This window comes from Tigriopus californicus, chromosome 3, assembly GCF_007210705.1.
Source record: "Tigriopus californicus strain San Diego chromosome 3, Tcal_SD_v2.1, whole genome shotgun sequence".
In the NCBI taxonomy this organism is placed as follows: Eukaryota; Metazoa; Arthropoda; class Copepoda; order Harpacticoida; family Harpacticidae; genus Tigriopus; species Tigriopus californicus.
The window spans coordinates 13,532,522-13,555,758 of record NC_081442.1 but is presented as its reverse complement, the minus strand read 5'-3'; the positions used below and the strand labels follow the sequence as shown (position 1 = coordinate 13,555,758).

General features: G+C 42.2%; 3 protein-coding genes across 3 annotated transcripts; 2 read left to right on the top strand and 1 right to left on the bottom strand.

Annotated features, from left to right (window-relative positions):
• Positions 1-1,280: 1,280 nt before the first annotated feature.
• Positions 1,281-13,152, bottom strand: LOC131878182 (FHF complex subunit HOOK interacting protein 2A-like). Its single transcript, XM_059224096.1, has 12 exons — positions 10,542-13,152; positions 9,423-9,447; positions 8,216-8,334; positions 5,656-5,941; positions 3,577-3,658; positions 3,444-3,514; positions 3,262-3,377; positions 3,047-3,176; positions 2,838-2,969; positions 2,551-2,769; positions 1,605-1,808; positions 1,281-1,516 (listed from the first exon to the last, which is right to left on the bottom strand). The coding sequence occupies exons 1-12, from the start codon at positions 12,714-12,716 to the stop codon at positions 1,392-1,394; spliced, it is 3,684 nt and encodes a 1,227-aa protein (XP_059080079.1). The 5' UTR covers positions 12,717-13,152; the 3' UTR covers positions 1,281-1,391.
• A 1,113-nt stretch (positions 13,153-14,265) lies between these two features.
• Positions 14,266-17,695, top strand: LOC131877505 (U1 small nuclear ribonucleoprotein 70 kDa-like). The gene is made up of 4 exons (XM_059223192.1): positions 14,266-14,617; positions 15,567-15,844; positions 16,820-16,921; positions 17,001-17,695. Exons 1-4 carry the CDS (start codon positions 14,418-14,420, stop codon positions 17,471-17,473), a joined length of 1,053 nt encoding a protein of 350 aa, XP_059079175.1. The 5' UTR covers positions 14,266-14,417; the 3' UTR covers positions 17,474-17,695.
• Positions 17,696-18,149: 454 nt separating this feature from the next.
• On the top strand, positions 18,150-22,936 carry LOC131878302 (uncharacterized). Its single transcript, XM_059224238.1, has 10 exons — positions 18,150-18,344; positions 18,421-18,583; positions 18,653-18,764; positions 18,826-19,001; positions 19,081-19,354; positions 19,437-19,778; positions 19,854-20,194; positions 20,571-20,795; positions 20,859-21,264; positions 22,583-22,936. The coding sequence occupies exons 1-10, from the start codon at positions 18,224-18,226 to the stop codon at positions 22,832-22,834; spliced, it is 2,412 nt and encodes an 803-aa protein (XP_059080221.1). The 5' UTR covers positions 18,150-18,223; the 3' UTR covers positions 22,835-22,936.
• The last annotated feature ends 301 nt before the right edge of the window (positions 22,937-23,237 follow it).

The following is a 23,237-nucleotide window of genomic DNA, read 5'->3' as shown; positions in this document are numbered from 1 at the left end:
CTTGGTCTTGTTAAGGACGACACATGATAGCAATGAATCCAATATCGCGGGTTTTCTTGATGCAATCTACTTTCAGCCTTCAAATCAAGAACACGAAGGATATTTTACAATTCGGGGAGAACTTTTGTTAACAGGCATTATGGGCAGTAAAATTTGTTTCTGTCCATGGATTGCTTGATTAATTGATACATATATTCTCTTCGAACACTTGGAATCCAAGTAAAATGCACTGTGTATGCATCAGCTCACTTAGAAACACATGTGGCCAATCTTAGAAAACTATCAGTTTTTCACCATGCTATACGCAATGGCATAGGTCGTATTCTTTGTCATATCATAGGAACTTTTGAATCCATTACATTCGAACAGAATACTGATAAAAATAAATGAAATTGATTAGATATGAATTGATAGAATGAAACACAAAAATGATCGGAGTAGTGCCCTATGGTTAGCTTTATCTCTGTTTTCCTCATTGATTAAAATGCTGGAATTCCGCCTGAAATTTATATCTTATTCTTTAAACGCTAGACAAATATTGATATTACGCGTCAAAACGGAAAAAATGATTTATCCACGTAATCTCAAAAAGTAATTCTCGTTCGAAAACGGAAGATCATTGAGTGAAAAAAATCTGCCGACATTTGCGGTTATTCAAAGAACTTTTCAGATTATTTTAAAAAGTGGAACTATGGTGGATGATAATGTCATTCTGCTTTTAATTAAATTCATTTTTCCTATTAACTGGACAACCTCAAACTGTCGAAAATTCGATTTCCTCCAATTTCGGTGGTGACATATATGAAACGAAAGGTTGGCATGCAGGAAGGCTTTGGAGTTTTAGAAAATGTCTGTGAACTTATATTTTCCCATGTTTTGTACGAGACATGAGAAGGTGGCGATTGATTAAAGTTATGAACGTACAATCTAATGCAAAAGCTACTTGGTAAGACATGAAGGGAGAGGTGATTTAGCCTCTCGGTGTATTGGTCCACTTCATCGTGGCCTACCCTCTTATGAAGAGTGATACAGACATCAAGGAGCTTTCAAAGGTAAGTAGAAAAGGGATAAACATTCGCTCTACGTGGGTGGAACATGATTACAACATGTGTTGTTGAAGGACACACATTGGGAGCAATCTTACAGCGTAGGTATATGCGATCCATAACATATTCCTCCGGTTCTCAAATGTAGGAGCTACCGTAGTTGCTAAAAGTGACGCACCTACGAGTCGTATCATCATTTCCCAAGACAGCACATAAATCGAAATGTTCTTATTTAAGGTGGGAAATGTAATTCAAACAATATTTAAAACAACATTAGAATAGTTCCAAAATTGGAACGTTAGCTTTTTGGTCTAGTAGTGCATTTTGCATCATTGTCAATGCTCCTTATCGTCCACGGAGACAAGGTTGTTGATTATAGGTGAGTCTAAATCCTCTATTGGCCTTGTCGACCAAAGGAATACCTTCATCAGTATCAGTAATGACTTGAACGATGAAAGGTTTCGAATAAGCTGGAACAGAGGAAAAGCATGCTGAAATAAACATCCAATCCGTGAAAAGATAATGGTACCATGAGGGTCCTTGAGCCCTCCCACTTACTCGTAACAGCTCCAGCCACAGCCATACATGTGGTGGCTGTTGGAGTGGCCCCCATACACGAGCCCAAACTGATCCCGCAAAACCGATCTCGAGCAAATCGTGGACTTATACCATCCTCTGAACCACCGGGGATGAGGATGTAGTCGCTTTGGCAATCAGCGTCGCCATATTTGACCCCAGTACTGGGGAGAGGGAACGCCAAAACTGGAACGAGTGTCAAAATTATTGGATGAAAAGATTCGAGAGTCAAACCATAAAAGATGGCTGCCAGATATTACGTTCACGTAGAAGCAACATGGAAATATTGCTTTCTAGCAATATTTTGCAGCCTCCAAATGTGGTTTTCATTCGAAATTGGTTCATACGGGCAGTTAGCCTCATTCTAGTACAGGAGATAATCATTGACAAATGAATGACACATTTATTTCTAGTGCTCTTATGTTTGGTTAATACATAGTAAGAAGTCATTTTTAATCTGCTTCAACATGTTTAAGGGACAATCTTCTTTGCATGAAAAACACTAACCACGTCATGTTTCAAATCACTGTAGTCCTAGAAGGATCGGTGGCTCTTGTTAATTGAATTGAAAATCACAATTAATGTTACAAAATATTCAAGCTAATTTGATCATTTCAAAACAGGGAAAATGGAGCCTAAAGTTGAAGTGGGAACCAATGCACTATTCCACGACAAAAAAGCCAAAGTAAAGAAGCACGACTCATTCGTCATTCTATTCTTTTTCCTCCGCTTCGGAGACAAGCTCACCTTGTGCACTTACGAATGACTCCCTAACACCAAGTGCAACGAATAGGCCCATCCATAAGATGCCTACTGGTCTCACATACGCCGTACAAAAGAGAACTATTCGAAAAATGGCCCCTGAAGGTCGTTTCTGGATCCCAAATATGGAAAGGTCTTCTTCTTACATGTAATCTGAATCACTTACTGGCAACGGAAGCATCCCGGGACAAAGTGAACGAGAATGGATCCGAAGTGGGCTGAGCATATCGAATCCCACAATAGCCATTGTCCACTCGGATGCAAATGGCGTAATTGAGGTTAGCCAAGTGATTGGGTTCTCCATTTGCTCTCACGTCAGTTTTGTAGTTGAAGCTCTGAATCATACCCGATGCTGTCAAATAGTATTGGAGGCAACCCACCGGAGCTACAAGTAAAGAATGGAACAATGAAGGCTTTCCGTCCCAAAAGGAATGGGCCTGAATGAGATCCCACCTAAAACTCGACTGGAACACTCGTATTGATAGATTCGGATGATCCATTGACGACTCGAAGAAGCCGTTATTGTCGTGTCCATCACCATTGAGATTTGAGTGGGCCCGCTATTGGAAGTGATCGAATAGATCACTGTTGGCCAAAGAGAACGAAAGAAAAGAGTTGTGCGCTTAATGATTGAAATATTGATGGATCCAAAAGTTACGTACCATGCTGTCCACTGTTGGTTCCGCAAAGTTGAGGAACAGGCGACCCACCCGTTACCAAGAAGAAATCCGTGGTGCATTTACCCTCGGCATTGGGATCTGAGATGTCGAATGTCTTAAAGTCAAGACGGATCTAAAATTGGAGCATAGATGGAAGAGCCATGAATGAGGAAGCCACCATGTCATCCATAAAGATGTACCACATCGTTTTTGTTTACCTGGCAGATCTCGTCGTTCATGCGGTTAATCATCAAGTTGCAGATCCTTTGAGTGGTGGGTGGATTAACAAAATAGGTTCGATTGTCGGAGGTGGTGCTGCCACATTCGAATTGAACTATTTGGTACAAGAGTAAACTTGGTTAATTTCAGCTAATGAACTCTAATTGGACGATTGACTTACACACACAACACACTCCAAAACCGCTAGCGCAAGTTCCATCCGCATTTCCACCTCGACTGGAACAGTCCGAGCTACAACAATAGCAATAATAGCATCCTTGTTTAATGTGCACAATAGCCCAATTTGTACTTACGAGGTGTAACACGTGCCATTTTCACCCGTGCTTGTTTCACATTCGTCGTTATTGAACCGTACCACCGTGAACAGACTGAAAACTGAACGCAAAGACAAAATTGAAAGGAATGATGGAATGTATGCCCTTTCCGAGGGCTCGTCTTTGGGTTTCAACAACATGATGTATTGCAATATCCATAACAAGCACAATCCGATGAGGCAAGGATCTTCCCAATGAATATTATTGCGTTTCAAACGTGTGGTTGGATATATCGTACGTTTAAGTCCAGAGATAGTATCACGATGCTAACTCTGTACAAGTCGATTGTCCAGCCACATCTTGAATACGCCTCACCCATTTGGGCTCCAATGAGTTCAGCAGGTTTGCAAAAGGTCGAGCAAGTCCAAAGATGTTTCACTAGGAACATCACAGGATTGAGACATCTCTGGTATTGGGAGAGACTAGAAAAGTTGGGACTGTACAGTGTTCGGAGAAGGTGCGAAAGGTATCTGATACTGTACGTCTTCAAAAGCATTCAAGAGCTTTGTCCCAACCCAGGATTTAGGGTCAATTCTAGTGACCGTAGAGGCTTAATGTGCGTATTGAGAGCACCTTCATTGCTCGAACTAGCCTGGATTCTCGAGGGCTTGAAGTCCACATATCTTCTGTATCGGGCTCCTTCATTGTTAAATTTGCTTCCCTCTAATATTCGTAGGGAATACATAGGCCTTATTAATCCGGTTGCATCTTTCAAGTCAGACTTAGACAAATTTTTAATAAGCATTCCTGATCAACCCTACATTCAAGGAATAGCTCGGTCTGCCAACTCAAATTCGTTGGTAACCCAGATATCATTGGCAATAAATAGACGAATTATAACCTTTCATTTTAATAGTACTGGGGATAACATTCCCTGTTGCGTTTAGAAAAGCCCGTGAAAAAACAAACCAAAACAAAAATATTTTTTCTTAAATATTTGGTTAAGTGGAAAATATAGTTGAAGGATTCCTGACCACTTGCTTATCATTCTGTTGCCTAACATAATGTTTGGCAGGGTAAGTGGTAAGCATTAAGCCTTGGGGCTGATTTTCTAATTCAACAAAAAGAAGAACGGTCCCATCTTCCCTCCTTTGGACCTGACAAGAAAAGGGACAGTAACTCGGTGGCTTTTTGGTCCAGAACACGCCTTGGTTGGCTAGACAACGATGGCTCATCGTTTTGTCAACAATTAAGATTTTTTCATCATTGAAGGCCCTTACCAGACTTGGCTCCCTCCTGAGGCAACCAAGGATGAGTCGGTTGGGTTTGAATACGTTTTTCGTCTTGCACTGCAGGGGATCCTATTCCCAGTAGCTATAAGGAAGACCGCAAAAAGAACAGCCCTTCTGCATCATTGCTCCACTCAAAAGGTATCTGCGAGTCATCTCCATTATGTGAATGATGTTAGGGCAAGATCGTTGGACATTTATCCCCATTTGGATGGTACACCTCAACACCCAAAGCACATTCAACAATCATCTCTTGTTGGTCATGGGGGCCATTGTCGACTTTGGTCTGGACATCTTTGGAGAACTTCTCTGCCCTCTTCTTGTTGTAGCTACAGCATCCAGAAGCCCCGGCAACGTCCCCAGATTCATTGCTGGTCTGACATCGATACCAAAAATCCTAACAATGGTGCTGTATTTGACCTGGGCGCTAAGTGAGTCATGGATCTTTTGATTTTTTTGCTTCTTACTCACTCTTGTTTGGTGACCAATAGAATACGTGTGACGAGTTGCATCGTAATTATTTCCTCTGGAAATCTGTATTTTTTGTTTAGCTTCAATTTTGACTAACTGTTCGACAGCAAAATTAAAACATGAATTAGCCATTTTCGACAAGCCACACGGTAGGTAGCACCAAAAAGCGTATGTAAGTAAGCCCATCATTCAAATAAAGATTCCAGGTTTCAGCTTCTTCTAATTTGGAAGTTCCTCAATTTCTCAAATCCGCAAAGGATAATTATAGAAATTTGCAACAAAGGGGAAACAGCTTTGACAAACGTTTTCTTTGAAATCTACAATATCTCGAGATGAGTTATATTGGACACCCACTTACATCTGGCATCTCGTTCTCTTTGATTGATGGCCGCGAGATTGGTCACGTTATTCCGGTAAGCGTCAATCACCTTCAAAGGTTTCAAATCTGATTTCCGTCTCAAGACCTTTCTGACTATGGGAGAGGTGGGTTTGTCCGATTCGGACTCCTCAACATTGACCGGTCTCTTTCTCTTTCGTTTGATCATTTTTCGCTTGACTTTGGCTGCTTCGGCACTTCGTGTAGCCCGTACATGAGGTGACTCGCTTACATCAGATACATCAAAAGTCTCGGCCCAATCATTATCCTGAAAGAAATCAATGAGAGACGTTTAATGGGTGGTGAACAGGATAATAAAAAATATGGATATGTTACTTCTTGCAGTTTTGGGAGACACTTCTTTGCTTCTTGAACAGAAAGGTTTCGCGGTGTACATACGTATTGTAAAAACTTAACCCCTTTCTTTGGTTAAAATGCTAATTCTTATTGGCTGGGTCATGAAAGTAGTTTCGTAGTAACCGTTACAAGAAATGTGATTCCCAGTATAGTAGTATTAAACGAAATATTTGTCAATCCTATTTGTTTTTACATTGATATACGGATCTAGTTAGCCTTTGAAGGCGAAGGTGCTGGGGAAGTTAGATTAAGATCTTATCCAAGATAGACTTGAAACCCGTTAGCGGATGAATGCATTTCGAGGGAAGTAACGGATTCCTTACGAAATATTAGAAAACAGAAATGTACACATTAGAAGGAAGAAAGGATGAGAACTTTTTTGCCCTGATTAATCTGAATGCTCAAGGCGCTTTCAAAACGCACGTTAAGCTTCTAAAGTCAATATGATTGAACCTTAAACCTGGGTAAGCACAGAGCTTATCAAAATGATTATGCTTGAAAAGTGTTTGATCTCGAAGAAACACCATATTGCACTATCAGCTCTCCTTGGCGTTATGTGTCTCTCATCGAGCAAGGAGAACATCGTCTTATTATTGAGCTGACTTGTCGCAAAATGTCCTGAAGCCTACCTCATGGACGAAATCAATGGCTTCTTTGGGATCAAAGAAGGCACTGTCATTATAAGAGCAAGCTCAGGGTTATTTATGAGAAGACAGCAAAAGATGTTCAAACGTTTGTACATTCATGTTAATTTTCTATTTCTCACTTATTGTCAAAAAAGTTCAAAATGTGAAATATTATCCCTTGACACTTGCGAAAAATGTAAGCCATCAAAATGGATTTTGGAACTACCAAGACTACACCAAATCAAACAATCTATGATGATTTCAGGAAAATCAAGAAGGTCTCTCAAATATGCACCCCTCACTTTGTTTGACAGTCTTTTTTAAAAAAGCTGCATCAATATGAGCTGCCCAAATGGCAAATTGGTTGGCTAATAAACCCAAAAAAGCGAATGAGTTTTCTAATATAACTAATAGTTTTGAATGAACTGGCACAAAAAAGTGTCAAAAGAAATTACGCAAGTGAGAAAGTGGCAAATAAACCCGCTTTGTCGGCCAAAAATCTGATATGCTAGTTTTCTACACCAGTATTACTGATTATCTTGAATGAGATACTTCGAGGAAAAGCTATGAGAGAATTATGAATCCGGTTTATTCGTGTCATCAAAATCAGAATGCAACATAATAATCTGTCAGTGCGCTCAACGAGATCTTTCCCTCTGATAACAGTTCTCAAAATGTATCCAAACTCAAATCCCATCCCACGCACAGTTTGGCCTTCTTGAACAATAATGCTTTTGGAGAGTCACCTCTCTTCCTAGAGGTCTAGTCATCAAATATATAGTAGTTTAGTAATCCTGCTTAATGTACCTTCATTTGATGAAGCAGCCATTCTGACCTTATCAACTCTTAGGACTCTGTCGTAAAGAGAAACATTTGGTTGTCATTGGCCACAAGTCATTAAAAACTTCCACAGAGAAGTCCTAAATTGGCGTTTAGTTCCTAACCATAATTTTGCATAAAATATATCCATAAAGCTGATGTTTTTTTGCTAAGATACTGAAACAAGTTCAAGCTATTGAAAACTGTATGCTTGTGGCGATCGTATTCCAACAATCTCAGGCCTTCAAGTGGCCTCATAGACAATGGATAAAGCATACACCAGTCGAGGATCGTAGCTTCGCAACGATTAAACAAATTTGATTGGAAACTCGTTAGAAAATTAGCCACAAAATCATGTTTTCAAATTGGTTCGGATCAATTTCTTATTCAGCATGGGACACTTCAGTAGAAAAATCCTGAGCATGTATTAAAAATCGATTCAGTTTTCCTTTTGGTTTATGGTTATACAGTATGTTTCCGCTCATGTACCTCCACATTATTCACGTCCAGTTTTTACGTAATTTAAATACAGATTTTTGACAACCAGGCTTCACTTGTACTTGGTTGTAATAAGTGACCCACGGCTGTTCTGTATAATAAAATATGGAATGAAAATCTACCGATATCTTGAAAGGGGTTCGTCATAACTTTTGATGTCTTCCAGCACAAAAGCTCCTGGGTTCCAATCATCATCCCTCTTATAGTGAATGGTGGGTAAAGGAGTGAGGTAGAAGACCTACCTCAATTTCAAAAGCACGAAGGCAAGTGATGAGTAGAATCCCAAGGAAGAGGAGAGAAATTGCACTGGATCTCATTTTTGTCCGTCCTGTCACCTTTGGAAACAGATTGAAACTGAATCCTAAACGACATCCCAATCAAAAACTTCAATTCGGCCAAAAGCGAGACAAGGTTCGTCCTCAGGAGTTGAGATGATGGCATACATGACGAGTAAATACGACATTGGTTGACGCAAGACATTGACACTCTTGGATCTTGATCACATCTTCGATGTCTTTGCTTTTTGCGTCAGGAGTCTAGAGTGCAACTAACATCGGTTTTATTGTCTTCCGAATCCTCTCAAACATTTTGACCCATGACCAATAGTGTCCGGAATACTGGTTCCACAACAGATGCGTAATGGATAAGTTGTTAAAAAAGAGCATGAAATGGGCATGAAATATGTCAAAGTAACTCAAAATAAACGAATCTAAAGCAATTGATATGTTTGCCATTGGTTGATCATCAAGGCTAAACGAATACAGGTTATAGCTGCGAAACACCTTTTTAAAATTTGGAACTTTTTCAGCCCTTTGGCCCCTTTTGCTTTTCTCTTCTTCATCTCCCTTATAGGGACTTAAACCTTTTCAATGTCTTTTTATCTTTGTCATTAAAATCAGGAAAAATGGCAAATTTCTGGGATTATCTGCTATCTATCAAGAATGACACAAAAATTGAGCCCCTGTCATATAATTGTATGCTAACCATTTCATAAAAGAAATATGGCCCCAAAGGCGACAGACATACCATGAGACTTGAAGGAAAGCCAAATATTTTAGCCAACTATATTGGAATGTACCTACTATTTTGACAGACATGATATTTGAAGCAATAAGATAATTCAAAGAAGAAATTTCCATCTTCACAGAGCGAATAATATCGGCGTTGGCTGCAATTGAACAACTTTTGGCTAGGCGTTCTCGTTTTGTTGAGACCTATTTTGGTACAAAAACAGGTACGAAGATGACACTGTATTCAGCACCACAGGATATGCCAAGTAATCTTGTTCTTGCATCTCTTCTTTCTATTTCCAGATGAAATCTGCAGGGCCAACGAAAGTTAGTGTTGTGGTCTAATCTTTGAGAAGCCGTTTCTCGATGATGTTGTAGATTGATAAACGTTGCGCAAGAGATCATTTGTGCACGACAACTTGAGAATTTCTCATCTTACCAATTCCAATGATTTCGTTGTTTTGCTGCATAATAAATCTTGCCGGCTTTCGAAACTAATTTTGAACTCTCACTCGGGAACTTTTAATTTCTCGTGTTAGTAACATTTTTCATCCCCTTAATAGCCCGTTGATCCTTGGGTTCGCTCGCTCTGAACTTTCTCCCCGATATATTGGAGAAGTTTTGAGCGGGATTTCTTCATTGAAAATCAAGTAGGGAAAAGTTATTCGCCAGTCACATCAATGCATCACTTGGATTTCACCCAATATTTTTCCTCTCATCCAAATCGCCTCAAACGCAATCAAAGTGCTTTGTTTTTCATTTGGATGAGACAAAAGTACTCAAGGTAAACAACTTTCTGTTTTCCTCAGTGATATTAAACGTTTTGCATTATCGCACTTATTTGGGTGTGGTTTATTCATTTTCATCAGCGGCATTCGTCTCAGTTCAATGCTGCAGGACCGTTGCATGGGATACAGAGTCTGACAAGGGCTATTAAAATGGCGTTTCTTTGCTTGATCCTGACCTTGGTGGCTTCTGCCATATTCATAAAAAATCATTTTGGCTTGTACAGTACTCAATCAAGGTCGTACTTGCATACTACGTACCTATCAAATCATTGTGCAGAGGGCAAAAAGATTAGGTTTGGAAACCTGATGCATTGACAATGACATATTGTACAGTGAAAATGATTGTCTAAAATGTAGGATAGCTTGTGGTGCTAACAAAGAATGCAATACCTCAATAAAAAGTAAGATGAAAAATAAAGACCACGTTCACATCCGGTTTTGGCAAGGTGTAAGGTGCATCTTGTAAGCATAAATCCCAGGTCATATGCACGCTCAGGTTGATAAATAGCAATATTCTCTTCGACCGAGTAAAAACTCTGCAGATACTCTGCAGAATTGTGCAGAATGAAGCCATTTCAACCATGCAACAAATCCTTACCAATGTTCAGTATATTGGCATATTTTAAGAATCTCAGCTAGCATTCATCGGAGTGAAAAATAACCGAATCAAGTTTCTAAATCAACAAGGAATGTATTGAAATGGTGAATAAACTCTCAACAATGGATAAATGAAATGAAAGTCAAATCGGATAATAGAAACATTAACACGCTTGGTGGTATTTGACCAATGTTATGGCGGCAATTTCCTTGCTGAACTCTTCCAGGATGATGAGACCGTCAATAACTTTGGTCTCTCGGCGGGTGAGATTCAAGGCGATCCGGTCGCTTTCTGATCCCAATAGTGTTTTCCGACAAACGTAAACTTTGCGTTGAAGTTGCTCAATGGTTTTCGTCTCATTCCTAATGGTCGTCAGCAGACTCTGCATCAAAGTGTGAAGGGTCCTGGTCCCTTGAACGATGGGAATCGTGGGATTGAGAAGGTACTCGTGAAGATGGGGATGGGGTAGTTGGGCCAGTTTGGCCAAAAGCGCCGTAACCGACAAGTTGACCTCATAGTCCTGCTCTAATAAGTTCTCCAACATGTCGAACAGGGTGGCCAAGAATTCGCCTTCATAGAATTGGCGCGAAGGGTCGGCTTCCGGTCTGGAATCTGAGCTGAGGGTGTCCGACCTTTCGGGGAACGTAGCTTCCGAGGGCCAATTGAAGCCTTCACAGCTCTTGAAGGTACTAGCCACTTGAGTTTGTGCGTTCTTCACGTATTGCTCATATCCCGAATCCTTGGCCAGATCAGAGGACCGGAGTTCGTCGGGGACCATGTATAACCACGCATTGATCACTCGGGCGATGTTGGTGGGGGCCATGGTTCGGCTTCCTCCGGCCATGGGGGAGGCTTTTCGACTCCGTGGACTTAACTCGAGGCCAGAGCCTGGTCTCAGCTTCTCCCGTTCGTCTTCCTCATCCGACCAGGACGATATGGAAGCCTCGGCCAGACTGCCGTTGTAGTAGCCTCGCAATTGGAGGTTGGCTAGCACCAGGCTCTTAAGGATGGGATCACAGGGCCGCTCAAGAACGACATCGTAGAGACTTAGGGTCTCCAAGACGACCTCTTGGCTATCGTGGTGGCAGAGTTGGAGGACGTGGTGCTTGAAAGGGTGGGTGACCACGCCTTTGAGCTCGGGCTCTGTGTTGTCGCCAAATAACCAAATGCAGAACTCCCCGGCCAAGCCTCGGGATTGGATATGGCTCCAGCATTGGGTGACTTTGGCCACGGTCTGCACGATCTCCAAGGGTTCTCTGGCATCCATGAAATGTGCTTCAACGATTTTTTCTAGGAACTCGGACCGGATCTCGCTGGCCAATGCGTCGGCAATGTCGTCCAGGGCGCCCTTGATGAGACTATCACAGAAATCCAACCAGGAATAGAACGCGACCAACTCTGTTTTACCCGGAAAATCTGGCACGGAGCTACTTTGAGCGTGAAAGTGGTGGGCTTCGGCCCAATTCACACGCACTTCTTCAATCATCCCAATATCTAAGTCCAACGGGATGGCTTCAAACAAGCGGATCAAGCGACCCACCAAAGTGGGCAGCATTTCCGTGCCTTGAACCGCATTCAAGGCCGAAATATCGTCAGGCAAGGCACACACCACCAGTAAGGTGTCCATGGCTTTGATGCTGACCAGGTAATCGGCGCTATCCAAAAAATTCAATAAGGCTGAGACCAAAAGATGGCGGCTCTGAAATTGGTCGAACGCGGCCTGCTGTGCCAAGGCCAATTCTTCAATGTGGGACAGATCCATGACCGACGAAGCTGCACTCGAGCGTCGGGAGGAGGTTCGGCTGTATTCTCCGGGTAGGGATTCATGGGCGAACAAGGTTAAACATTCGGGTTGCGCCTTGATTTTGGTGACTAAGGAAGTGATGAAGAGCATCTCTTGGTTTTCAGTGGGAGAAGCCTTGACAATAGAGCTCAACATGAGCAAACGTCTCATGGGGTAATACACATTCACATAAGGTAAGATGGTCTGTTTAATCTTTGTCAGGAGGAACACGAACAAGTTGATAATGTACGGTCTCAAACCCGGGGGCGTGTCAGCCTGAGCTAAACTGGACAAGATATCCAGGACCTGATGGTTGATCATGTATTCCATACAAGGTCCCATAGAATGGAGCTCGACCTCCCGTTGCTCTTGGATCAGTAATTTTAGCATTTGATTTAAGTGGAACACCAGATAGGTGCGCTCCACGGGCTGACTCTTGTGACTCAAGGGCTTGTTTTCGGCATAAAACCGCAAGAAATGAGCCCATTGATGGCGAAAGTCCACGATCTTGGGCACTTCCGGAGCCAAAGCCGTTTCCAGAGCCTGACTTAACGCAGAAAACATGATGCTTTTTGAGCTCTTGATTCAGTAACCAAGTCTTCAGACGCACCTGTGAACTATGAGTTAAGCGATGAAGCTATATAGACGAGGCACAAATGACAAAGCTCTGATGAGAGAGAATAGAGATCAGAGGAGAAGAGACAGGAACTGGTGTGTTATTGCATTGGGAAAGGATGTTGGAAAGGAGGCTTTCTCATCAGTTCATCATCACCCACAAAGTACTAGCTATACAGCTCTTCTTCATGATGCATTTTTGTTTTTTTATGAATTAATCACAAAGCCAACGGTGAACAATGCAGAAAGAAGACAATTCACTGAGTCAAAAATGTCACACCTGAATGACATTCTTATTGAAATGGCAAACATGAGTGAACTGTCCGTGTCCACATATGTACATTATCATACCTACGTATTGATCTTCTGAGTTGTGACGGCCTTGATGAAACAAAATCTTGCTCCACTCGAGAGCTTAAGTTTGGTTATGAAAGTACTCTGATATTTTTACATATAAAAAAAATTCATGCCTGTTCATAACCAGACATGGAGATGAATGATTAATACTTAAGGATTTTGCTTCGGTCAATCATATGCATCGTCCTTCTTTGACTTTAAATTGGAATTACCAGACTCACCGAATGCGAAGTAATATTATTGAGTTGAGAATGTCTTCATTATGTGGCCCAAGCCTCGAGCGTTTTGATGGATCTCCTCGATGAATTTTAAAGACGCAAGAGCCATTTTCTTCCTACATCAATAATTTTTATATAAGTCAGGTTTGGTCACCTTTCTTCAGTTACCGAAATGAAAAGCAAGTAACCGAAACGTCCGCATTTCTATGGTTAGCAGTGCCGCCATTATAAAGAAGGCAAGCCAAACGTAACATTATAAGATAAATAGACTCGGACAAAATATGTTGCTTTCAGGCCGAGCAGAAATAGTTGACGGTTGAACTGTATGTACGGAGCTGAACTGAGACATTGGGAAGAAAACCTCTTGATACAGCCCTCTTGAATTTCTGCTCAACATACAAATTTTTTTTGTCGGAGTCTACGGATAAGTGATGGACGAAAGATTACAGGGGTAAATTTATGAATTCGGTCGAGACAAATATGCCAGCCTACAGCAATAGTGTAGTTTGACAACTTTGATATGTTGATACAGACAATGGCACATATACAAACAATATTGCAGTCTCGTATTGAGGAAGGTAGTAGTGAGGTGCCAGAACTACCCCAAAATGACCCCTTTTTACATTTTGTAAAGTAACTGACCAGATTTTTTAGATATTTAGTAGATCTTAATACCAGATAGCCTGGTAATGTTGTCTATACAAAACATCCAAAATCTGGGTGGCTTACATAAAAGTCTTAATTGTTCTACTTGCACTTCCCACGTCCTCCTGTTGACCATTAGTTTTATGCTAATATCTCGAGATTGGTTTGCGTCCTGGTCTCGTCCAACAAACTATGCCTGAGGATCGCTTTCCAGCTCCTAGCCTTCCTTTGACCCTGCACTAGATCCCACGTTGCTACAATTCGGCAAACCTGATGCAGCAACAGCTGATTTAGTGATGCACAGGAATTCAGAACAACGACGCTTCTCGTCCCGACGTAACACTCCTGATTGTTAAACGCAATTCCGGGCTGGCCCGCCCCCTTTCGAGCTCCACGCCCCCTTTGATCCGGTTTCGGGTAGGCCGGGGTGATGACGCAGTTCCTTCCGCCCAACTTATTGGCCTTGTTCGCGCCTCGTGAACCGATTCGCTATCTGCCTCCACCGGATAAATTGCCCCACGAAAAGAAGAATGTTCACACGTATCATGGTGTGGCTCAGTTCATCGCCGGAAACTTTGAAGACCCCAAAGACACGCCCGCCCCCATCAAGGCCGAGAACCGAGAAGAGAGGTACGTTGGACGAATATATGATGCGATTAAAAAACTCCACCAGATCTAAGCAAGTTGACCTGAACACCTGGATTGTTAGGATTGTTAGCCTTGCGAGTAATGAAACTGAAATGATAATGGCGTACGCATTAGATTCTAAAAGAGTTACTACAAAAATGAACTGCTATGTATGTTCCATTGTTGTGTTTTGCAGTTTTTGCACTAATTTTTGAACACAACTAAAGTAATTATTTGAAATTAGGCAAATTGATACATTGAGATGGAGAAAAAGATCTCGTCTCTTGAGGTCAATATGTTCCTTAATCTCTGACTGAGTAGGCTTTTCCATGAAGGCTTTTCTATGAAGAGTCATTATTGTAATGACGGGAATATCTATTCACCCTCAATTGGAAGCTAACATATAGTCAAGCAAATGGTCACGGTCGTCATGTAGTGCTCGATTAAGACTTGGAAGGTATGCAGGGCTTGATCTAACTTAGCAAAAACTCGACACGAGACTTAAAGAAGCAAAGAAACAGCGCGATTGCGGTTGTTGGGAGTAATTCGTAGATTGTTCTATATTCAGTTGGAGCACATCATTATGTACAGATAAATGACTGCACCTACTACGCCTGTTCCATGCCTGTGGCAACCTGTCTGTCCAAAGATCTCCTTGGGATCTAGGTGTAGCTCCCCCAAGACGATGCTTTCGTTGGTATGCAAACTATACATGTATAACCTCTTGCCTTAAATATGAATGAAGATAGTTTCAAATTCGTAATTGGGTTTAACTGAACATTTTTTGGGATCTGTTCGTCTCTCGTTTTTTTCATTCTTTTTTACCAAGCCTTGGCCAGTCCTGGGAGTCTTTACATATTCGTTGAAAAAGAATAAAAGAACGTTCAGCGAGTCCAAGAGCAAAAAAAAAAAATTGCAAGTTTGGTTTACAAATTTGGCTGCAAATTTTCAGGTTAGCCCGCAAAAAGCGCGAGAAAGAGGAGCAAGTGGCCTACAAATTGGAGCAAGAGATTGCCTTGTGGGACCCCACTTCAGTTCCGAGTGCCACGGCTGATCCCTTCAAGACTTTATTCGTGGGACGGATCAATTACTACACCACGGAATCCAAAATTCGCCGCGAGTTTGAAACTTTTGGGCCCATCAAGTCGATCCACATGGTGACTGATCCCGAAAAGGACAAACCCAGGGGTTATTGCTTTATTGAGTTTGAGCATGAGAGGGACATGCACTGTAAGTACTTCTCGGTCAATTGATAGGGCCTAAGTCATTACTTTTTAGGGATGGGTCAACGGTAGTTAATGGTAGGGTGAGGTTAGTCGGGGGGCGGGGAAGGGGTAAAGTTGATAGCAGTTTCTTGCGCTGGGTTGGAACCGTACAAATGGGGCAGGAGCCAAAGGAGCTAGTGGTAAGGGGAAAGTTTAAAACTCGACATTATTTGATCGAAAGTGAGCCAGGTTTGAACTTGGAACAAAACCGGACATCTTTGTCTTCTCTTAATTTACCAACGCACCCGAATGATCCCTAAATTTAGATATCCTTGCTTGAATGACTAGTGGAGTCGCAAATTGAGTGGGAGGTTTGTATAGATCAGTCAAGATTTTTTCGCGAGGTTTGTATGGTGGTAAGGATTTGCTGCTGGCTTGCAGTCAGCCAAAAACGACCTTTTTTTCTTTTTGATGAATTTGTAATTAAAAGCCTCGGTAAGGGCACCGCGATGAGGTGGGTATACCTATGACTCTACTACTCTGTCTTAAAACTTAAGACAAGTAAGTATATCGAACCGATTTCTTTTGGCCAATTTGGCCGTGGCATTCATATTCCCAAGTCCAGTGATAATTGTCGGGTTATTGGCCCGCAGTAAGTTCAATTTGACTCGGGGACAGCAAACAAACCCCTATCCTGGTAGGTATGAATGATTAAGAATGGCAAGTATTGACAAGCTACGCTTGTTCTGGCGGATCGCTTAACCTAAAAGGTCAGTCAGTCATCGGTCACACTCTCACACCACCATACTCGCGGAACAGGTTCAACCAACGGGTTTTCTATCGATCTCTTTCCCAACTGGGAACTGTTTTATCCCATTTTTAACCTCCGTCCTCCTCAATGAGAGGCTTACTTTCCAATGGCTTCAATCTCGTCAAGTTGGGAAAGAGATGAACGTGTGTTGGCAGAGGTCAAAGTATTAGAGATCCCATTCACTTCCAGCCGCCTACAAGAAAGCTGATGGAATGAAGATTGACGGTAGACGCGTTCTGGTTGATGTCGAGCGGGCCAGAACAGTTAAAGGATGGCTGCCCAGGCGATTAGGTAAGTTGGCCTTGGCTTGGTTATTGAATTTCTAGAGCGTATATAATTAGTAACATCAATATCCTTCCTCTACTCACAGGTGGTGGTCTGGGTGGAACACGGAGAGGGGGAGCTGACGTTAATGTCCGTCATTCCGGTCGCGAGGATGGACCTCGTCACCGTTCCCGCTCAAGGGAGCGTGGTGGTGGTGGTGGCGGTGAAAGGCGCTCTCGCTCAAGGGATAAGGAGCGCCATCGTCGTCGTCAATCCAGAAGTCGGTCGCGTAAGCGCTCGCGCCGGTCACGCTCGCGTGGTGAACGCGGTGAGCGTGATCGCGACCGCCGGCGTACAAAATCGCGTGATCGCAAGCGCTCGAGAAGGTCGAGATCGCGCTCCCGCGGAGAGCGGCGTGATCGACGTGAGCGTGATCGCAGACGTGATGGTGGTGACCTCAATATTAAGGACGAACCAGATGCCTTTGGCTATGATGAATATGGTGTGCAAGTTAAGCAAGAGGAAGAGGACAGGAAACCAGATCTTGGCTATCAGGGATACGGAGAGAATTACCAATGAAATCAGAACTGAACCTAAAAAAAAAGCAATGTTTCTTTTTGCTTCGTCCAAGGCTACCATATTTCGTGACCAGCTCTTAGGTTTCCTTGATTACGAACAATGAACGTTAGCACCTCCCCCGCCTCCCCTCTGTCTCTTTGGTATTCATAATGTCAGTTCGTGGATTCTTTTTCAGTTCAACTCCTTTGGTCTGTTCAATAAAGATCTTTTTGAAAATGATAACACTCGTGCTTGCGATTCCTGCCTGATAATGATGCTCAAAAAAGATCCGTATCAAGCATTGTCTGTGCACTCCTTACCTGTGGCCTTTCAGGCACTATTTTAATGTCTTGCAATTCGTACGCATTTACATATTCCACAATAGCCAGGTCGCTCGTTGGTTGTTTCCGCTTCAAGGAATTCACAGAAGGTACTCAACCGGGCGAGGCGCAAATGCGTAGGCCTTAAACATTCCTCTCGCGTGATATTCGAGATGGGCGCGAGACAATATGAGCCACCTAGGTCGATCGCCCGAGGTCTTGGTCGTCCACGAACATTCTTGAACGAACACCACCTTATCGCCCGAAGGAGGAGACCGACACAAACCGCTATCTCTCGAGTCTTGACCGGTTTGACATGCTCTGCGTGTCCTGATTTAGTTCTTGCCTCTCCTCGGGGTCAGTCGGAATCACTTTTCCACTCACTCACGTGGGCATTCCATGAGGTGTGATTGGGATTGATTGGCATGTAATCTAAGTTGGCCTGTCAGAAATGGATATTGGCAGGGACGTTCTAACGAGAACACTCTTGGGATCCACGGATTCCGAGAAAGTGTTTACACCATGGTGGATTACGGCGCATCATTATCTGGTGTACACCATCGTCATTTTGGGTGAGCATTCCTGGCTCCTATGCCATTAGTTTGATTTCTGACCCACCGAGATGGACGGACCGAGTGGTTTTTGCAGGCTTAGTGGCAGTCCCCATCAACAGCATGTTGGCTGTCCATGGAAATTGTGCTTACAAGTACGATTCCACCGACAATTATGTGCTACCATATCAATTATGCCGAATTGATCCCCAAACGGGTCAGCTAATTTTGGAAACCAAATTTTGCACCACTGAATTGAGGTAGGTTGATTTGAGCATAGTGGAAATGGGAGCTTGTTAATTTTTATCAGCCGTGGCATTGGATTTTAGAAAGGCTTTGAAAAGCGCCTTCGGAGTGACTTCATTTACCGTTGGGGATGTCTTTGAAGTCCACAATGTAACGGACAGGAAAAAGTCTCTTGCCACTTTAAGAGAGGCTCAGGTAGTTACTTTATTGATTCAGTTTTGATGAAGTTGATGCTTTGATAAAAATGAGCTTTCAGGCTGTCAAACCCAAGACAAATTTCAATCAATGTTTGATCTATCAAGACCCGAAGCTTTTCGGTTTTCACGTTTATTGGCATTGCGTTAATCGCTTGAGTGCCTTGGCTTTGTACTTCCCGTACTTAGTTTTAACGTTGGCATTGATGCTCGTGGTTTTGGAACGTCTTTTAACAAGGTTAGTCCACACACCCTAACAAGCAGTCTCAAAGTTTTAGGAACGTTTTTCAAACTGATCGGTGTTGTTATGTTTGCAGATACTTATGGACAGGTCAACGAATCGAAAAGTTCTACGAGCTTTTGGTCAAAGATGTCTTAAGCAACGGTGACATCGAGATCTTGGACACGAAAGACAAGAAGCAAAAATGTCAGCAAATCTTGTACGATTTCAAGAACTCCTCGTTCTTTTGCAAGGCCTACATCATTCAGACTCTTGTAAAGCTTTCCATTTGCATTTCCGTCCTGGCTTGGAGTCTCCTAGATCAGTGTAACTTACTCAGAGAGAGTTTTCACACTGAATTCGATTGTAAGGTGAGGTCAAGAAGATTCAACAACAAGGCTTGATTAATCACCATTGAAACCTTGTACTCCCAATCCCAAATTGACCTTTTAGGTGTTTGATTACACTCACAGCTGTTCCATTCCTTCAAATGGAATGAACATGATCATCTTCGACCTGTGCAATGTGGTCTTGTTCCTCATTGTGATTGATGCCTTCTTCAATCTGTTTTGGCATTACCGCTTCTATGGCCAAAGGCACACCTTCATTCAAACTAAATTGGGCACACTTATTGAGACCTACCGAAGGTCCCAAGGGTCAGAGGAGAAGCTGCAGGCATACTTTGAATCGCCAGATCTTCAGATGTTGCTCAATCTCCTGGCTGAAAAGGAAGGGATTTGGGCAGCTCTCCTCATCTTATGCCTCTTTGACAATGACTTCAGAAGTGAGTTCAAAGTAAGTGTGTACATAATAAATCACACTACAACAATAGCTGTTGGGTTCCTGATCGCTTTCTTCCATCAACAACAGGTCAAGGATACCAAGATCACCTCCACATCATCTATAACCAGTTCAAGTAGAAAAAATATCACCTTAGCTTGGAATGAGCCTTCGGCGGCCTTTTTCATCGGTGAAAACGTCACTACCGAACATCTGATGTACGTTCTGGAGATTGATCCTCCTATCGACAAAGGCGACGCCAAGGGCAATGTGACCATGATGCCGGCATGCACCGTGGATGGAAGTTGTGTTTTCAATCAAGTCAAGCACGAGGCTAACCCGCCCCTCCCACCGCCTCCCATACAAGGGGCGTTTGCCCTCGGCTCTGCCATTGTCAAGATGCACACTGGCCTTGATTCAACGCCACCCAGGTGATTTATGAGGGGTTATAGTATGTTTCCTCTCCAAAAAGCGTATTATTATCGCTTTTTTTTGTTTAGACCAACCCAGACACGGAAATGAAATCGATAAAGAAATCAGCTTGAATTAGAAAAACTTGACTTATAACATATTTTTACCTGATCCCATTTCTTACAATATTGAGGGTATTGAGGCATCAATGTGAGTGTTTGGGATGCCTCCTCTGCAGTAACATTGTCGAGGAATCTGATTATGGTTTTAATAACACTCTTTAAGAAGCTAAACGCAAGTGATGAAGAAAAGTGTTTGCAATCAAGTCTTTTTGTAGTATAACTTGACAGCTTATTCTCGCGAATCTTGAAAAATGTTTGAATCATCTTTTACCAGAATCCCCTTGTCCCGAACTTGTTCAGAGAGCAGTAGGACCACATCCAAAGACAGTCTATTCTCTGACCGTTCCTTCAAATCTGAAAAAGAAGTGTCCATTGTGGATGGTGTGCACAGCCCGCCAAAATTCACCGAGCAGTTCTCCAGTCGGCCTCTGAATTTGAGACGAAAAACCGCCATGATTTTGGGACGGAAACGCTCGGCCGAGAAGGCTCGCAATTTTAGGTAAATTCAGAGGCCCGCCTAATTTATCCTTGTTATGGTCTAACTTGCATCTTTCACCAAAAGGAGCTCGTTCAATGGCTTACGATCAGACACCGAGTACGTCATAACGTTAAGTTTCGTTTTATCTGGCCGGAAATTGGGATCCGAGTCCTTCACCATCTTGAGCCACGACAACCCCAACCGCAAGATTTCTTCTACGGACTCAACCTATTCCGCCCCTTCTGCTCCTCCTACTCCCAAGCAGTCCATCAATACAACGGAAAACCCGATGTTCCCTCATCATCGAACTCAGGAACCTGTGGCGCGAAAGATAAGTCTTCCGTCGCGCCAAATTTCATACAAACGGATGTTCCACTCCAGCGATGAGGTCAGATCGGCCTTGAGAGACGATGTTGGTTCCAAGCTCGTGGTGCTCGAATTTGTGGCAAGTTGGTGCGGTCTGTGTTCCATGATCAAACCCAAAATGGAGGTAAATGTGACACTGAACTCAGCACGTCAAGTAGAATTTATTGAGCCTCAGACTGCTCAGACTGCCTTGAACAGCGCCCTCTACCTTATCTGGGTGCATACAATCAATGGCGGCTAAACCTAAAGAAAGTGATTTTTCTTTACTAACATTTACCACTTTTTTTATATATAAAAAATCCATTGCAATGTGGATGGAATGTGCTTGGAAAATCTAAGGTATTCAGAGGTTGTTGGTAAAATAATGAGTATTTCAAGTTTTATACCTTTTTTTTGACCTAGATTGATATTAGCAAGTGTGCCTGAACACCCCTTGTTACCTATTAACAAAGGTTGAATTGAGCATCAAATGGTCCTTATTTAGTTGCTAATCAATGGAGTCCCCGTTTCTCAGCATTAAAGGACTGCTTCTTGGAAGCAATTAGAGACTTGGTATACACACAACTTTGGCACTTTTGTTGCCCAGCTGAGTGTTGATATTAGTCTAATATCTAACTAACTACGATTCATGTTTGGTAAACAATGGAAAGAAAAATAATGAACTACGAACATGATGTACTGGAAACATATTGCAGCCGAATTAAGTGCTTCATTATTTTTTTTTGCACTTCTCATATTTCTAGGTTTTTGCCAAAAGTTTCAAGATTCTCAATCTTGAGAAGAAAAAAAAGCATCTAAAATCTTTGATTCAACCCTACAACTGGGATGTCAAAAATGTTGATGATGTTATTTAGCACCAATTAGCTGATGCCCCATTGTGTTAAATTGGTGACAAATTGACATAACGTTTGGATGTGAGGTTTAACGGTGTTTATTATCCCTTTAGATTAGGTTATGTTAGGTTTTAAAAGGTTAGACTAATTTTTAAAGAAAGATTGACCGCCATTTAGTTGGTAGAGAGTAACTTCTACCCAAAAATGTTTGCATCTATACCGTTGCAGGGTTTGAATAGGCATCTGGAATAGTTGATTACTAAGGCAGTGCATAGGCAATTCGTTTTTCAGGGAATAATCCTTTATCATGTGTGGCATCTTGGAGCACATTTTCCAGAACTTGCTATTTCTTGTCCTTAACAAGGGAAAGGGTGCCAGGGCCGTCTCACAAATAGGGCTATTCACAGGGTTAAACCAAGGACACTAAAACTCTATAGAGTCCCTGGTTAAACGGACCAGATAACGCTAATTCTGGACCTACGACGTAAGATTGTCAGTGGTTACTTGCTCTAGTTCTTGTTTTGATTACATGATTAATTTAACCAACCTATCAAGACCAATTGCTTAAACAAAATATTAATTGTGTACAATGGAATCCATTCATTTCAGTTATTGGCAGAGGAGTATAGTAGTGGAGGTCTGGTGGACTTTTTTCAAGTTGATATTGATGAATGTACAGAGATATCGACCGAATTTGGAGTCGAAGTGCTTCCCTCAATAGTGCTTATCCACCACGGGGAAATCTTGGAGAGCTTCATTGGACAGAAAACGGATCGAGTGGAGGCAGAAATCAGGAGCTTCTTCCTTCAAAAGCAACCAACCAAGCCTGCTGAGAAGCCCGAAGATCCAAAAGGCAGATAATTGAAGTATTTATTTTCCCTTGCCCATGACACAATTCATAGCGAGGAAGACTTGTCAGGGCTAAATAAATTGTGGGTGGACATTTTTGTTCCATAGATCACGGATATCATAATTGTATTATTCTCAATTGCATTCTTTTGTCTTTTGATCCAAATCCAAAAGGCAGAGATCAAAAGTGCATTTTTTTTGCTTTTACGGACATATTTGCAGTTATTGGGAATCCAGCCCATAAAAGTATCACATGAAATATTTTCAATCAATATTCAATTCGGAATAAGTGAAGGCTGTAAATATTTCATTCGAAACCGTTTTTCGTATAAGTATTGCCTTAAGGCAATTTTGTTGATGGGAATTTCAAACCACAATGCTAGGTTTCAGTCAAATTATTGTCTTCTTTTTCCCA

Bases quoted from the DNA above. Each gene is read 5' to 3' on its own strand.
- LOC131878302 (XM_059224238.1), top strand. From the start codon at position 18,224: ATGGATATTGGCAGGGACGTTCTAACGAGAACACTCTTGGGATCCACG. The intron at 19,779-19,853 runs GTAAGTGTGTAC...CATCAACAACAG, and splicing joins ACTTCAGAAGTGAGTTCAAA to GTCAAGGATACCAAGATCAC. The intron at 21,265-22,582 runs GTAAATGTGACA...CATTCATTTCAG, and splicing joins TGATCAAACCCAAAATGGAG to TTATTGGCAGAGGAGTATAG.
- LOC131877505 (XM_059223192.1), top strand. From the start codon at position 14,418: ATGACGCAGTTCCTTCCGCCCAACTTATTGGCCTTGTTCGCGCCTCGT. The intron at 14,618-15,566 runs GTACGTTGGACG...GCAAATTTTCAG, and splicing joins GCCGAGAACCGAGAAGAGAG to GTTAGCCCGCAAAAAGCGCG. The intron at 15,845-16,819 runs GTAAGTACTTCT...ATTCACTTCCAG, and splicing joins GCATGAGAGGGACATGCACT to CCGCCTACAAGAAAGCTGAT.
- LOC131878182 (XM_059224096.1), bottom strand. From the start codon at position 12,716: ATGTTTTCTGCGTTAAGTCAGGCTCTGGAAACGGCTTTGGCTCCGGAA. The intron at 3,659-5,655 runs GTAAGTGGGTGT...CTTTGCGTTCAG, and splicing joins AAGAGAACGAGATGCCAGAT to TTTTCAGTCTGTTCACGGTG. The intron at 3,515-3,576 runs GTAAGTACAAAT...CTATTGTTGTAG, and splicing joins AATGGCACGTGTTACACCTC to CTCGGACTGTTCCAGTCGAG.